We start from the raw sequence: 11823 nt of genomic DNA on the forward strand, positions 1-11823 counted from the left end.
GTGTACCATTGATATTGCTACATAAATGCAGACTTTGTTGCTGCAATATTTTATATATGTACTTGAATTTGCATACCTTGCTCCATCCATGGCCTTGCTCTTTGCTCACATTTTTAGTGCGGATCCTGGTTTTGCATAAAAGTATGTGGGTATGTATTTTCTACGGGACATGACTAAAGTAAGGTTTACAGGTCACTAACTTGCACGGAGTGAAATTGTTGTGAAAATTTCACCGCAACAACAAAATGAAACTTGAATGAAATTTGCGAGAAATGGGCTAATTTCACGCAAATTCTAAAACTCAATTTACAGGTCATTTCTTTAAAATCTTACATTATTGGTTCCTTATTTAGTAACCATGACCATTTTAAAGGTAATTTATTCGAATTTGAAAATTTATCTTACTTTCTTTGAACGGTGTCATATTTGTTGTTATGTCGACAATATACAATATGACCAATAACCAGAATTTTCACGTGAAATAATGTGCAAACATTTCACGGCAATTTCATCCAGTTTGAGTGAAAATTTCACTTGAGTGAAAATTACGCGTTGTTTTCACCATTGACGTGAGAACTATTTTGTGAAATTTGCATGAAATTTTCACGCGGAGGCGATTTCACGTGAAAAACATGACCTGTAAACCGGCCTTAACTTGAAAAATGTATGTATAAATTAGTTAGAAATGAATTAATAAATACGCTGTTAAAAACCTAGTAGAGTCACGTATTTATGTATGTATATATAAACTCTGCACTGGTATTGGTTTGGTAATAACTTCCTTGGGTAGTAGTTTTTTTCCAAGTGGCAAATTTGTCCGGTAATGCCCGTTATTACAAGTGCCGGTAGAGTCATACTCGGGTAGTAATGAGATAATACCAATTTATTAAGAGTTACTTGTATCCAAAATTCACAGCAATAAACCCCATGTGTAGAGTCGAATCACCCAGGTTTTCTGTATCATATGTGTACATACATATTTATCTACTAGTATTCGTTGAAGATTCATTGTGTGTATGCAATTTCACTTTGCTATCTCCCTCCCATGCAATTCTTGGTAGAGAAAATAAAAATGAGATAGAACCTCTGAGACGAATTTAAGTAAGTTTTTTTTATGAAAACAGTCAGGTTTATTTATCTCATGGACTAAATATTGTATTGCTGTCTATTTAGTGAACTGGAATTATTAAACTTGCGATTAGTAATAACAAAATCAATAACACCTACAAGCCCGTAATAAACAGACCTATGCATATGTTGGTAAAGAAACATGTGCATGTCAATATTAAATAGATTCATATATTTGTATATGCATAAATATATATTTGCATACATACAATGCAAAAAGGATAAAATTATTAATAAGTATAAATCTTTAAAATTAACGGTATGGAAATTTTCGTGGAGCGTCGATGTCAACCTTCGAATATGTATATATCTGGCAAATCGAGTAGAAACATAACTAGTTAACATATACTAGAAATTTGCGAAATTTGCTGGAAAAACTGAATTTTTTTCGCAAATTTTTACCGACCAGCTGGTCATGTTTCTATTTCGCAAAATTATTTTGCCGACTCATCTTCTCTGAATTCAGTAGAAATTGCAAATAATTCACGGAACCCTAATTAAAATAGGGTAACACAGTTATATGTACAGATTTGCGAAATTTGCGAATCCCCTCACGACACAAATTTTTTCAGCTTCGCAAGTTTGCTAAATGCGACATTGTCTCATCCTCCCTCAGTCTCATTTCTCGTCCTACCTTTTTATACGCATTTTCCTATGTACATAAATAGCTTGACAATAGTGAAATATTGAGACAAAAAGTCGTCTCACTTTTACCAAATTGAGAATGTTGAAGTGGTGGTGAACACCAGCTGACGGAGCACGAGAAATAAAATATGAAGACAAAATTTTAGCAAATTTAAAATTGACTTGCCAAAATTTGAAATTAAAATAATAATTTTTTAACTAAATATCGTAACATTTTAGTAACTTGAAATACAGTCATTTGTCAAACATTTAAATATTACTAAACTCGATAAATGACAAAGTAAACAAAGAAAACAAGGTAAATAAATATTTCCACAATTTCTCTTCTGCAATTAAGCTACAATTAAAGTTTGGTTAAATCTAACAATTTTTATATATATTTGACTAGTTTATTAATTGTGGGGTCATGTCGATGTATAAGCGTCTCGTCAAAAAGTGGGATACAGACGAAGGTGAGAAAAAATATGTTGCAAAGAATATTTACTGCACTTAATTTGTAATTACTGACATAATTTACATATAATTACAGTTGAGCTAATTGTTGAATAACAGTTAATGTTTAATGATTACTTTAAATTTTGTACAGGGCAATTTTTATACCGGTGTGACAAATGTGCCTCCCTTTTTCAAACTAAATCCCTCGCCGTAATTCATATCTGGGCTGCTGATCACCACGCAGAGTAATTTAATTTATTTAATTGGGAACAATTTATGTACATATGTGTATTAATTAATGACATGTTTGCTTTAAAGTGACACTAATTCTGCCGGATGGACAGCCATTCCTAATCCCAAAGCAGTAAAGAAGGACAAATTGCCAGATGTAGTGGACTTAACAGAAAAAGATGACGATAATAATGATGTTCATCAACAATCAGAGATTCACAAACTGCAAGAGGCCAAGAAAAACAATGATAAACTGCAGGAGGCCAAGAAAAACAATGATAAACTGCAAGGGCTCAAGAAAAACAATGATAAACTGCAAGGGGTCAAGAAAAACAATGATAAACTGCAAGGGGTCAAGAACAACAATGATAAACTGCAAGGGGTCAAGAAAAAGAATGATAAAGTGCAAATAGTCAAGCACGACAAACCGCAAGAGGTCAAGAATGACGAACTGCAAGAGGTCAACCGTGACGAAAATCCTGCTGAAAAAGTCATGAATTGTAAATTGTCAGATGATTCCGAGGTCGCGGAATCCGAAGGCCCTATTCCTGCTAAAAAGTTTGCAAATTCACTATTCGTTCCGGTCAAGATGAACACGGAGTTTGGGTTTGAGTTTGAAGATGTCAATATTCTCGAGGAAGGTCAATCACAACCTGGTAAGAATTTGTGTTTATTTTAATGTATTACATATTTGGTGGTCAAAATAAATATTGCGATTTGCAATTTTTCTAGAAATATTGCAAAATAGTGATTCATGTGAGTCAATGGCTCAGAGTAATGGCGACAATAGTACATCAATAGTGCGTCATAGCGACAAACCCCACCGAGAGGAACCTGCCGTTAAACTGGGGGAAATTCTTGGAAGATTTTCCAGCGTTGCTGCCGTTGTCATCCCCATGAAAAAATTGCGCACCAATATAAACAAACCAGATAATAAACAATTACCATCGAGATATATTTGCGAAAATTGTGGGAAAGGATTCACAATATCGTTTATATTTGAAGGACACATTAAAACTTGCGGGTATGCTGAACAGTTAAAATTCGTTTAAATAAGTTAACGCGTACCCTTTGCAGATTAGTTGTCAAATTTAATTAAGAAATTGTTATAAACCCTTGAAAAGTGTAAATCAAATAATAATTTTGCACAAATCACGTGAAATGCTGTAAAATGTATTGAATGCAATTTCCTCCGAGATTTTTTAAGGTTATGATGTGCACTATTTTGTAACTTTTTTGCACAGTTTATAAAAAAATAATGTGAGATACGAGTCAGAAAATTATGTTCCACAAATTTTCATACAGTAGTGTGATGTCGTCACTTTTTCTACATTTTAGTAATTTTTATTACCAAATTGTGTAAAATAGTTGATCATATATCATATTATTAATCTGAGTGTGAATATCGCCTTATTTTATGTTATCTATTTTTTAAACCCAGGGTTGAAATTTCTAAGCAGGCGGAAGTCAATATCCCCCCAGAGTTTTTTAAGGCTTGTCCCATCTGTGGAAAAGCGTTTCACTCCCATTCGACCTGGAGCATGCATAGGAGTTCTTGCGTGTAAGTTTATCCAGTTGGTTTGAATTTTAAAAAGATTATTCTCCTTATCCTTAGTTGATCGTAAAAAAAAGTTTTCACGGTTACGAGATTTTGCAAGCTCGTCTCGTAAGACTTTGTAATCGAAAATCATGTTACAAGGATTACGATTTTTACGAAGCTTGACCCCTTGTTTTATCTTCGTAAACTATTTTACGATACTAAGGATACGTAGATAATAGTTATGAACGCCTTCAGAATTAAAATGTGGTGTGTTTGCTTTTTTTTTAGATTTACGCCCAAGGACTGGAATACGACGTGTCCCATCCCCACGTGTCGCAAGACGTGCAGCACTCTGTTATTTTTAAGGAGTCATATGGAAACTGTTCACAGCCATGCCGCGGGCGACCAGATTCAGTGCGCCATTTGCGAAAAGAAATTTAATTTGAGGAAAGCTTTTTATGTCCACTTGGGAAGAAAACATGGCGAAAATAAGAAGACAGGAAAACGAAACACGGACGAGTAATTTAAATCGACTATGTAATTCATCTGTCCTTCGTATATCGAACTGTAAAAGTACTGGAGTGGGTGGGGGGGGGGGAGGGGGTGAAATGCCCGGATACCCTCTGATCTATCCACTACAGAAGAAGAGTTGGAAACGGAAGTTGAGGACACTCCAGAATTTGAAAATGGTCAAAAGAAAGGTAGAATTTTTGGCATACAGCCAGCGTCAAAACCGTGAAAGTTGAAGGTGAAGATCTCAATAATTATATAATAATGTGTTCAAAAATGTACGTAATTATTTTTTATTCGCTACTGGGAAATAAATAAGCTATAAATAAATATACAATTTTTCACATAATCATGTGTACTAAATGTTTATACACTTGTACATAAGACAGTTTTGACATGGAACACGGTTTTTACATATAAATTATTACCCAACATTTGGGTATGCAGTTAAAGTTTGAAAGTCATTTCATAGCAATTTTCACGCCATGATTTTCTACTCGTAAAAATTTGTCACAATACGTCAATTAATTAAATATAATTTATGAGTATCATGACGTGTACTAATTATAAAAGTAGTTAAATCATATCCATATATACACATTTGAACACTTAATCAGCATTGGTACATATTAATTTAAATATTGAGGCAATTCACGAAGTCCTTGATCACTTTTTAAAATCCGTAAACTAACCAACTTTTACGAATCTGTGCTTCCAAGGAAAATTAGCTTACAAATTTTTGTATATAAACCTACGTAGATTAAGGGCGTCTATATATTTTGCAAAAATTATTTCACATAACTTACGGGTTTTACGAAGTTACAAAGGAATGTGTGAATTGCCTCATTGAACAAATTTCTAGAAATATGACTTCTCCGCTACCTGAGCTGGATCATTGATGTCAATGCCTAAATCATTTCTCCCACTTTTTTCGACATACGTTCGTAGCACAAATTTCGCCAGGCATTTTCGAAACGACGCACTTTTAAACATATTTGTCACTTCGGCTACGTGCGACCTTAAGAAACGGCTCGGAAGACCCAGTCTCTTCCTTATATTGGGACAATCCACGTCAAAAACGTTTTCCAAACCGAGCAGCATCATTTGTTCGACGCGGAACATTTTGTCGCCATCTTTTCCAAATGAAGCGCGAATGAATCCCTGTGTTCATAAATAGGAAATAATTATTGGCAGGTTTTATAAAAACATCAGTTTTATTAAAACATTATCTTTCAAGATTTTTTTTGACAAACTCGAAATTTTGTTAAAAATAAATAGCTTGAAAAGTTTTCAAAAAGTAAATTAGTTCACTCAATACTTGTTTCTTTTTCCTGAGACTAACATGATTTTGACATGTTAGAAAGAAGTGCATCATATGGAAAATTCGTGCATCATTAAAAAAGTTCATGCAAGTCATCAAAATGCATAATTCAATTTTGACTTGCAAATTCATACGAAACATGTATGAAAAATTCAAAATTATAATTCACTTTCAGCCTAACAAATGCTAAAATTTCAGTTCATGTTCAAAATATTTATCATTATCAAAATTCGAGCATCGTGAGAAAACTATAGATGTAACTAAAATTCAAAAGCTTCCTCATAGGTCAAAATTCAATAAAATTTTCACCCACCGTGTACAGCCCCTCCATAAAATTTTTCCCATCCGCATCCCTATGAAATAACGCAGGGAGCATATACTCATCATAATATTCCCGATAATATCTCCTCAATTCGTCCAAACTAGGCTGTAACGCAATGTTATAGTGATCCTCAATTCCCACTGCGAAACCCAGCACGGCCCACAAGTGATTAAACCCATCCAACTCTTCCTCCTTTGCGTCATGAATTCCGATCCGTTTCGGAATCACGTTGTACAATCCGCCCAAAAAGAATTGCGTGTTGCTAAACGACAACTGATTCAGGATCGGAACAACGCCATCTTTCGGCGGTAATAGGTCTGCAAATGACCAAAATCTATTTTTGTCGGGAATTTTGGACGCTTCCAGATCCGCCGAAACGGCGGCCCACATGTCTTCCCTGAAACTAAAGTCTGTCTCCTTGGCTTTCGCGGCGGCATTATTTTTCTGCAGGGCGGCCCACGTGTAATTTCGCGCCAACGAGAAATGAATGCCTTGGACTCGAACGAGCGACTCTATCACGTGGTGTAGCGCGTCGCCTTCTTGTTCGTAGTATAGCTTGACGTGTAGGATGGTCGATAAGAAGCGGCGATTCGCATTTTCCATCGTTCTGGATTTGCCGCTAACTTTAAGAAAGGGTTTGATCAGGGGGTGATTCGTGAATAGGGGAAGCGCCGTAATTTGCGTGATGAGGACGCTGAGGAAGTGTTTTTGGGCGTATTTTTGCCCAATCCGGAACAACGTGGCGTTGTACCAGGGTGGAAAGAGGGAGTTTGTGGGGGGTACGAGGGGGCGATAGAGGCCGGAATTTATGAGAGAAACTGGTAGCGCACAGGATGGTGGAGTTTGGCCTCGAATAACACTGAAACAATTTTGAAAATTTAGCTTTTGTCAAAATTTCATATATGCTTTTTTGACAATATTTAAAATTCCTTACTCTTTCGATCCGAGCTCTCGGACGATGCATCTTTGGCCGGACACTGATACGAAAAATAGGACGTGAAGAAAAATGAAAACTAGGCACGATTTTTGAAACTTCATGACAAATGACGTTTCGAAGTTAATGGCACATCGAAGCAAGTTTGTTTAATAATGAGCCGTAAAATGGTCGTGATCTTTCTTTCATGAGGAAAAGTTAAACTATTAATTGCCATCTATGACAAAAATCTATGTGCAGGTAACACAGGTATTCCAATTTAGATACGTAAAGGCGTCGGAATGATATTTAGTAGCGTGCGATTCACCCTTTTCCAAGTATTTGACTAATTTAGTAAACCAGTTTCATTTCTTAAAGTGCACTTATGTATTGGTATTTATGGAGAGAGACAACTTTATTAAGTGAAGGGATGAACCAGGTAGAGTAATAGAGTAAATGTATAGTAAATAGTAATTAAAGTGTTTTCTTCATGTGTATGAAGACACAACTGTTGCTAATTCCTGATTTTTTGCAATTATTCGCATCATGGCATGGCATGGAACCAGTTTTCGTACTTATGAATATCGCTCACATTCAGCGAAAATTTATTTGCACTGGTACATACATATGTGCACACATATGACAATAGTTACATTGTCTAGTTGGAATCGGATTTTATTGTCTGACCTGTGCACGCGTAAATATTTTACGAGGAAGATGACCAAGGTTCAGAGAAGAGATTCAACATGAATGTAAATTGTATATTGCATACTTGACTTAATAAATCATATCACTTGCTTCTTGAATAGTCACTTCTCAACTGCATTGCGTCACCATTCCATGCCGTCACTGTTCATGCACAAAATATTCAGACATATGAATTACAAATTACGATGTACATATGTATGTGTGTGCATGTACATAAATATGTAAATAAGTAAATTTGCGAGTAAAGAACTTGATCTTACTGTCTAGTCTCGAGTAATAGGAACACGTGCGAGCATGTGTCTATACATTCATCCTAAACTTATTTATTTTTCTCAGTAAAAATGTCACCTCATGCTTTTATCAGTTTAAAAATATTATCTTTCGTCGTATTCTTGATATTTTACGAATTTCATTTTGTGTCTTTAATTGAAGTTGAAGAAGAACTACGACTTACGGAAGACGAGCACAACAAGCTGGAAATGGTACGCACACTATGTACACTCTTATTAGAAATCAAGTATTACAATACAATAATACCACGCGGTATTCATTTACATATGACTCTACCAACGTGGTATTGGTAACTCATACCGTGCAGTAATAGCTCGGTATTAAAGTTTAAGCATATCAGTAGCAAGTTTTTACAGACCGGTATTATTTTAATACCAAGCGATAGCAACTTTACGTATGTAATGCTAAGAAATCAATACCAGATTTCTAACAGTGTAATTATAAATATGACACACATACACACATAATTTTAAATGCAAATATTTACTTTTCTAGCTAAAAATGAGAGTTGGTCGTATTCGGGCACAAGACTGGCTTAAAACTGATCTCGCCCTTCTACGATGGTTACGATGTGAGAAGTAAATGAATTAATTGTTCTGAAATATTAAACAATTCACGCACTTATTGGTAACTTTGTAAAGTTTTGTAAAATACTTTTGCATACAAATTTTTACAAAATAAAGAGACGCTTTGACTTGATCTGAGTAAGTTTACAAAAAATTTGTATAAGCTGTTCCATTTGACATATTCGCAAAAGTTTGTAAAAGTTTACATAATTTACGGATTTTACAAGGTTACCAAGGACTGCATGAATTGCATCAATAAATAAATGCTTAATATTAACTTTACTCTTTCACATAGTTAGCAGGCTAAACGTAGCAGCAGCTGAAACCGCTTTCAAGGATGTATGTAATGTCAATTTCATTTACATAATAATCAGAAACAATAATCAATATCCTCACTAACAAATCTACATGGTTTTCAGAACCTAAAATGGAGGAAGATTAATAAAATAGATTCCATCTTACGTGAAGATTGGTCTTATTGGGAACGCGAATATTATTTTGATTGTAGTGCGACCGACTATACTGGAAGGCCAGGTATGGATAAAATTCGTACTGCAAAAATTTCGCAAAATTTAATTTATGACCACCCCAGTTTGTACGGGAGACATGTCCACGTGGGATATCCGTCAAGCCATCGTATCCGGAAAGGGGGACGAATTGTTCCGGTACATGATAAAAACCATTGAGGACGGATACTCACGTGTTCGAACAGCACAAGCGATGGGATTGAACGTGACACAATCGGTCACAATTTTGAATATGAACAATTTCAATCTCGTTCAGCATGGATGCGTGCAATGTGAGCATTACATAAAAAATTTGGATTAAGATACACTCTTAGAAATACAGTATTAAACTAATACCAAGCAGTATTAAGTTATGACTCTACCAAAGTGGAATGTATAAATAATATTGTGTAGTACTAGCCCGCTATTGAAGTTCTTCCATACTGGTAGCAAATTTTTACAGACCACTTAATTGTCACACCAAGGGTAGCAACTTTAATACCTAGAAATCAATACCTGCCTGACTATACCAGATTTCTAAGAGTGTATTAATAATTATCATTATTTTACCCTTTTTCGCCAGGTGTGGCTCTGTTCGGAAGATTTATTACGGCACATGACAAATATTATCCGTATGGAACGCATAAAGTAATCGTAATTAATGGTATGTAAATATGGTCTTGTATTACAGGTTCAGTTAGCTATGAAAAATTTCACAAAGTTTTAATTATCTATTTCAAAGCTCCCCGAGTGTTCGAAGTCGTCCTCAATATTGTGAAACCCTTGATGAGTAAAGATAGAAGAGATGCGATTTTTGTTTTTGGAACGAACGAGGCCGAGTGGAAGGCGGACTTACTTTCGAATATTCCAGAAAACGAACTAACTCCGAATTTTGGAGGGACAAAGATAATATGATTAAACGTAAATATGTAAAGTAAATTTATTTATGGAAATATATCGACTTCCTTTTGTATACAAATTATTTACAAATTCAACAAACGGCATAAGGTTTTATATTGGTTTAGTGGAATCTCCAACTTCAATAAATCCTACCTCTCGCACCATCTTAATTGAGCATTTGGAAAACCGAATTAAAAATGTATTTTATGCTTCTCTTCGTAAAAAATTCAAAATTCAAATTTGTCATCAGATAAATATTTGTATTAAGGATTCTATTTCCTTTCGACTTTATTTATGCAAGGGAAACCAAGCCAAAAGTATAATAAATCCTGTTTCCATATTGAGCGAGAAAGTGAGAAAAACTCGGATTCTGGTGGGTATCCACCACCATCACGCGACAGTGCCGTATCCGTCTTACTTTCTCTTTCACACTCTATAAACATTGCATGTAAAACCATGCAGGATTAATTAAATTTTTGCTTATCAAAATCGTTTAATTTTTTGTCATTCTTAATTCACATATGTTTTAATTTCGGACGATAAGGATAAACGAAATTTGCTTATCTGAAAAATTGATAAGCATAAAGATAAGCCCCGTAGCGTTAATTTTCGATTAGATATCGTCATTATAAATCCAGAACAGCTTAGTTTTGGGGCTATTTGAATAAGCGGAATTTGCTTATCTGAAAAATTGATAAGTACAGTGACAAGCCCCTTGGCACTAATTTTCTACTGGATATTATTCTTATTAATTCTGATAAGCTCAAGTTTTTAATTTGGGGCGATTATATAGTTAAAATAGGGCAAATTTTAAGTTCGGTAATTAGTGGCGAGAGTTTGCTACGGCTCTTGCGATATAAGATGTGACTGTCTCCATGAAAAGGGACCTTATTCACCAAATATCTACTTTAGCGACTTTGATTTATTATGAAAGTTCTTGCCTCAGGCTTTAATTTGCCATTTATTTTAGCTCAATCTGTTAACTACAAGTAAAGTTATTTAAATTCGAAGTGCTGTATGGACAATATGGCAAAACGACCTTTTGGCGAAAATTTTTATATTGATTAAATTTAGAACACTGTTTTAAAATTTAGTATTGTAGCTCATATGGCGATAATAATAGATTTGCATAGGCCAATACAAGCCGGAATGACCTTACGTTTTAAATTTGAGGTTTATCGCCCCAGGTTAAGTGTCTAGTTCACGTTAAGGTCCTCAAAAAGGTCAAGGCGCAAATTTCATTATTTTATTAGGTAAAGCAAACCTGTACAACCTTAAGTTTTAAATTTGAAGTGGAATGCTTAACATTAATATTTATTTCGCCAATTCAGCTTTTTGACGAAATGGGTTTCGCTGAAAGTTTTCTGTTTTGGTATTTTGCCGCTTGTGGAAAATGAGCAAAGTATGAATAAGGTCCCTTTTCATGGAGACAGCCACAGATGGCCCCCATAGCAACTTTGACCCCAAAAATCTCATTGTTCCAGTCATTTTGCTTCGGACAATAAAAGCTGAAAATGTAGCTCTTCTATGGTAGAAAAATCTGGCATCAGGTTGTCAGTCGCAAAATGACTGGAACAATGAGTTTTTTAATGATTTATGTGTAGGTAAAAAAAGCGCCAATTTTCGAATTTAGAAACTTTTAATGCGTCAAAATGTTCGTATTCATGGGGGAATCCAAATTGCAAATGCAAGTTGAGGTCTAATTATTTTTTTATCGAGTGTACATTGACTTTCTCAATTTTCCCAATTATTTACCCCAATTTTTGAAGGGGGAGTGGTTGCATATAATTTGAAAATAGTTATGCTA

At 34.8% G+C, this 11823-nt stretch overlaps 3 protein-coding genes across 3 annotated transcripts; 2 read left to right on the top strand and 1 right to left on the bottom strand.

Annotated features, from left to right (window-relative positions):
- The first annotated feature begins 1847 nt into the window (after window positions 1-1847).
- Window positions 1848-4823, top strand: LOC110863522 (zinc finger protein 131). Its single transcript, XM_022112860.2, has 7 exons — window positions 1848-2071; window positions 2162-2225; window positions 2360-2453; window positions 2527-3095; window positions 3172-3463; window positions 3881-4000; window positions 4268-4823. Exons 2-7 carry the CDS (start codon window positions 2180-2182, stop codon window positions 4500-4502), a joined length of 1356 nt encoding a protein of 451 aa, XP_021968552.1. The 5' UTR covers window positions 1848-2071; window positions 2162-2179; the 3' UTR covers window positions 4503-4823.
- LOC110841922 lies at window positions 4769-7486 on the bottom strand. Its single transcript, XM_022087621.2, has 3 exons — window positions 7067-7486; window positions 6124-6991; window positions 4769-5650 (listed from the first exon to the last, which is right to left on the bottom strand). Exons 1-3 carry the CDS (start codon window positions 7168-7170, stop codon window positions 5348-5350), a joined length of 1275 nt encoding a protein of 424 aa, XP_021943313.2. The 5' UTR covers window positions 7171-7486; the 3' UTR covers window positions 4769-5347.
- Window positions 7487-8021: 535 nt separating this feature from the next.
- LOC110842064 (SEC14-like protein 2) lies at window positions 8022-10098 on the top strand. Its single transcript, XM_022087775.2, has 7 exons — window positions 8022-8235; window positions 8540-8615; window positions 8906-8949; window positions 9030-9144; window positions 9203-9409; window positions 9700-9780; window positions 9859-10098. The coding sequence occupies exons 1-7, from the start codon at window positions 8095-8097 to the stop codon at window positions 10029-10031; spliced, it is 837 nt and encodes a 278-aa protein (XP_021943467.1). The 5' UTR covers window positions 8022-8094; the 3' UTR covers window positions 10032-10098.
- Window positions 10099-11823: the final 1725 nt, after the last annotated feature.

The sequence above is a fragment of the Folsomia candida genome, unplaced genomic scaffold (genome assembly GCF_002217175.1).
Source record: "Folsomia candida strain VU population unplaced genomic scaffold, ASM221717v1 Fcan01_Sc001, whole genome shotgun sequence".
In the NCBI taxonomy this organism is placed as follows: Eukaryota; Metazoa; Arthropoda; class Collembola; order Entomobryomorpha; family Isotomidae; genus Folsomia; species Folsomia candida.

What these genes read in the sequence shown, in the direction of transcription:
- LOC110863522 (XM_022112860.2), top strand. Translation starts at nt 2,180, where the DNA reads ATGTCGATGTATAAGCGTCTCGTCAAAAAGTGGGATACAGACGAAG. An exon ending in GCTGCTGATCACCACGCAGA is followed by an intron (nt 2,454 to 2,526) that starts GTAATTTAATTT and finishes TTTGCTTTAAAG; the next exon opens with TGACACTAATTCTGCCGGAT. An exon ending in ATGCATAGGAGTTCTTGCGT is followed by an intron (nt 4,001 to 4,267) that starts GTAAGTTTATCC and finishes CTTTTTTTTTAG; the next exon opens with ATTTACGCCCAAGGACTGGA.
- LOC110841922 (XM_022087621.2), bottom strand. Translation starts at nt 7,170, where the DNA reads ATGAAGTTTCAAAAATCGTGCCTAGTTTTCATTTTTCTTCACGTCCTA. An exon ending in CGAGAGCTCGGATCGAAAGA is followed by an intron (nt 6,992 to 7,066) that starts GTAAGGAATTTT and finishes AAATTGTTTCAG; the next exon opens with TGTTATTCGAGGCCAAACTC. An exon ending in TTATGGAGGGGCTGTACACG is followed by an intron (nt 5,651 to 6,123) that starts GTGGGTGAAAAT and finishes TTATGAACACAG; the next exon opens with GGATTCATTCGCGCTTCATT.
- LOC110842064 (XM_022087775.2), top strand. Translation starts at nt 8,095, where the DNA reads ATGTCACCTCATGCTTTTATCAGTTTAAAAATATTATCTTTCGTCGTA. An exon ending in CTGAAACCGCTTTCAAGGAT is followed by an intron (nt 8,950 to 9,029) that starts GTATGTAATGTC and finishes CATGGTTTTCAG; the next exon opens with AACCTAAAATGGAGGAAGAT. An exon ending in TCAGCATGGATGCGTGCAAT is followed by an intron (nt 9,410 to 9,699) that starts GTGAGCATTACA and finishes CTTTTTCGCCAG; the next exon opens with GTGTGGCTCTGTTCGGAAGA.